Genomic DNA, 2,140 nt, shown 5'->3' with positions numbered 1-2,140 from the left:
TGAACAGAGAAATTAGCATTCTAGGTGGGGCTCATCCGGCAGGAAGGTGAATATTTTATGCCCACGATGCGAAGACCAGTGAGCGTCATTTCACTGAAAGGTGCAAAGGCATGGTGTCAGACACACCACCCTCTAAAAATGATCCTAAATACTGTAGAAGCAACCTGGGGTGCAGATCCCATGCGTTCTCTCCCCTTTGGGGCTGGGCATACTCCTCACGCCATAACCCTAGGGTACCTGGACCGTGCCAGAGGCACAAGAGACAGCTCAGCAATATGGGTTTGAGGATGTCAAGCCCTCCCAGCTAATGTAGGGAATCATTTAAACTTAGCTCGCTTGGCGAGCTCCTGCTCATGTTCGTCAGGCTCGCCATGAGGGATTTAACTTTATGGGCATAATAGTCCCTTAAATTGATGGAAGGGACCTCCTTCATTCCATCTCCAAAGTCACAGCTGCGCATGGCGCTCTCAAGTTGCTTCTGGCGCCGATAAAAGTGGGAGAATTTATTGAAGATCAAGGTGATGGGCAGTACCACCACCAGGATACCCGCCAGGATGCAGGCAGAGGCGGTCAGCTTCCCTGCCGTGGTCCCCGGGACCACATCCCCGTACCCGACGGTGGTCATACTGACGGTGGCCCACCACCAGCAGGCGGGGATGGTGGCCAGGCCCTCGTTCTCCTCCTTTTCGATGGTGTAGGCCACGACGGAGAAGATGGAGACCCCCACAGACAGATAGAGCAGAAGCAGTCCCACTTCCTTGTAGCTGTATTTCAGGGTGGCGCCCAGGGAGCGGAGGCCAGTGGAGTGTCTGGCCAGCTTTAAGATGCGGAAAATCCGCATCAGCCTTAGGACCTGGGCCACCCTGCCCAAGTTGGCCAAGGTAGGTGTGCTCTCCACAACCAGGTTCACCACCAGCGTGATGTAAAAGGGGACAATGGACATGAGGTCGATCAGGTTGAGGGCGTTCTTGAAGAACTTGAGGAAGTCGGGGGCCACAGCAAACCTGGCCACCAGCTCAAAGGTGAACCAGGCGATGCCAAAGTGCTCCACGATTTCGAACCGGGGGTCCTCCCCCGGGTTGCCCTGGCGGTCAGGGATCTGGAAGTCTGGCAGGCTATTGAGACACATGGTGATGATGGACCCGAGCACCACGAGGATGGACAGGACACTGAAGACCCTGCTCAGTACCGAGTAGCCAGGGTTGTCCAGCGCCAGCCACAGCTGTCTGCGGAAGTTGCCCAGGGGCTGCCCATCGAACTTGGAGGCGTCGTTGTAGAAGGCCAGGATCTCGTCGAAGGAGGACGTGGTGCTCTCCTGGTCGCTCTGCTCGTCCCACTTCTCCTGCTCGGGCTCCACTTTGCGGCCGTGGTAGCTGTAGCTACAGCAGGAGTCGATGAAGAACTCGTTGATGCCCCAGTACTCAATCTCCTGGCTGAAGGAGAAGACGCACAGCTCTGCCATGACGTGAAGCTTGCCGGTGTGGTAGAAGTGCAGCACGTACGGGAAGAGCTCAGGGTTGCGGTCAAAGTAGAACTCGCGCTGGGCATCGTCGTAGTCGTCGCAGAGCTCCAGAATGGCCTCGCGCGAGTGGCAGAGCAGCAGGCGGCCCAGGCGCGTCTCGGGGAAGCGCAGCAGCGTGTGCGAGCGCAACCGCTTCTTGAAGCCGCCCACGTTGATGCGGATCTCTCCATCCTCGACGTTGGCCTCCGACACGTCCCACAGGCTCTGGCCAGTCATGCTGGAGACGCCCGGCCGCCCGCGCCGCGCGAGGGCGCTACACCTGGAAACCAAAGGAAGCGCGTCGGGTGAGCGCCCGGCGCTCGGGGCTCGGGCACCCCTTCCTTTCTCCCCATCCGTCTCTAGAGCGCCCAGTCCTCTCCAGCGGGTCTCTGAGTACTGAAGGACACTGGGATAGGAGGACCGTTCTCTGGGCTTTGCCTCCCCGCCTCCCAAAGAAAGGGTTGGAGTTGGGGAGGGTGGGTTATGTTTCTACTAGCATGGCCGCGCCCGTACCCCCATCCTGGGGGTTCTGTCGGTCGCTTTCCGCTGCCCGGGGTCGCACCCCAGCGGCTCCGCGAGCTGCGAGCTGACCTTGCCCGTGGGCGGGCCGAGGAGACGCCCCCGCCCTCTCGCCGCAGA

The 2,140-nt window shown here is 59.6% G+C and overlaps 1 protein-coding gene across 1 annotated transcript; it reads right to left on the bottom strand.

Moving 5' to 3' along the window:
• Positions 1–304: 304 nt before the first annotated feature.
• On the bottom strand, positions 305–1,738 carry KCNS2 (potassium voltage-gated channel modifier subfamily S member 2). Its single transcript, XM_055431574.2, has one exon. It carries the CDS (start codon positions 1,736–1,738, stop codon positions 305–307), a length of 1,434 nt encoding a protein of 477 aa, XP_055287549.1.
• Between the last annotated feature and the right edge of the window lie 402 nt (positions 1,739–2,140).

The sequence above is a fragment of the Moschus berezovskii genome, chromosome 16 (genome assembly GCF_049115385.1).
Source record: "Moschus berezovskii isolate FMDL1 chromosome 16, NW_MosBer_1.0, whole genome shotgun sequence".
Taxonomy (NCBI): domain Eukaryota; kingdom Metazoa; phylum Chordata; class Mammalia; order Artiodactyla; family Moschidae; genus Moschus; species Moschus berezovskii.
The sequence above is the reverse complement of the archived record's forward strand: the minus strand, read 5'-3'. Positions and strand labels throughout refer to the sequence as shown.

What these genes read in the sequence shown, in the direction of transcription:
- KCNS2 (XM_055431574.2), bottom strand. Translation starts at nt 1,738, where the DNA reads ATGACTGGCCAGAGCCTGTGGGACGTGTCGGAGGCCAACGTCGAGGAT.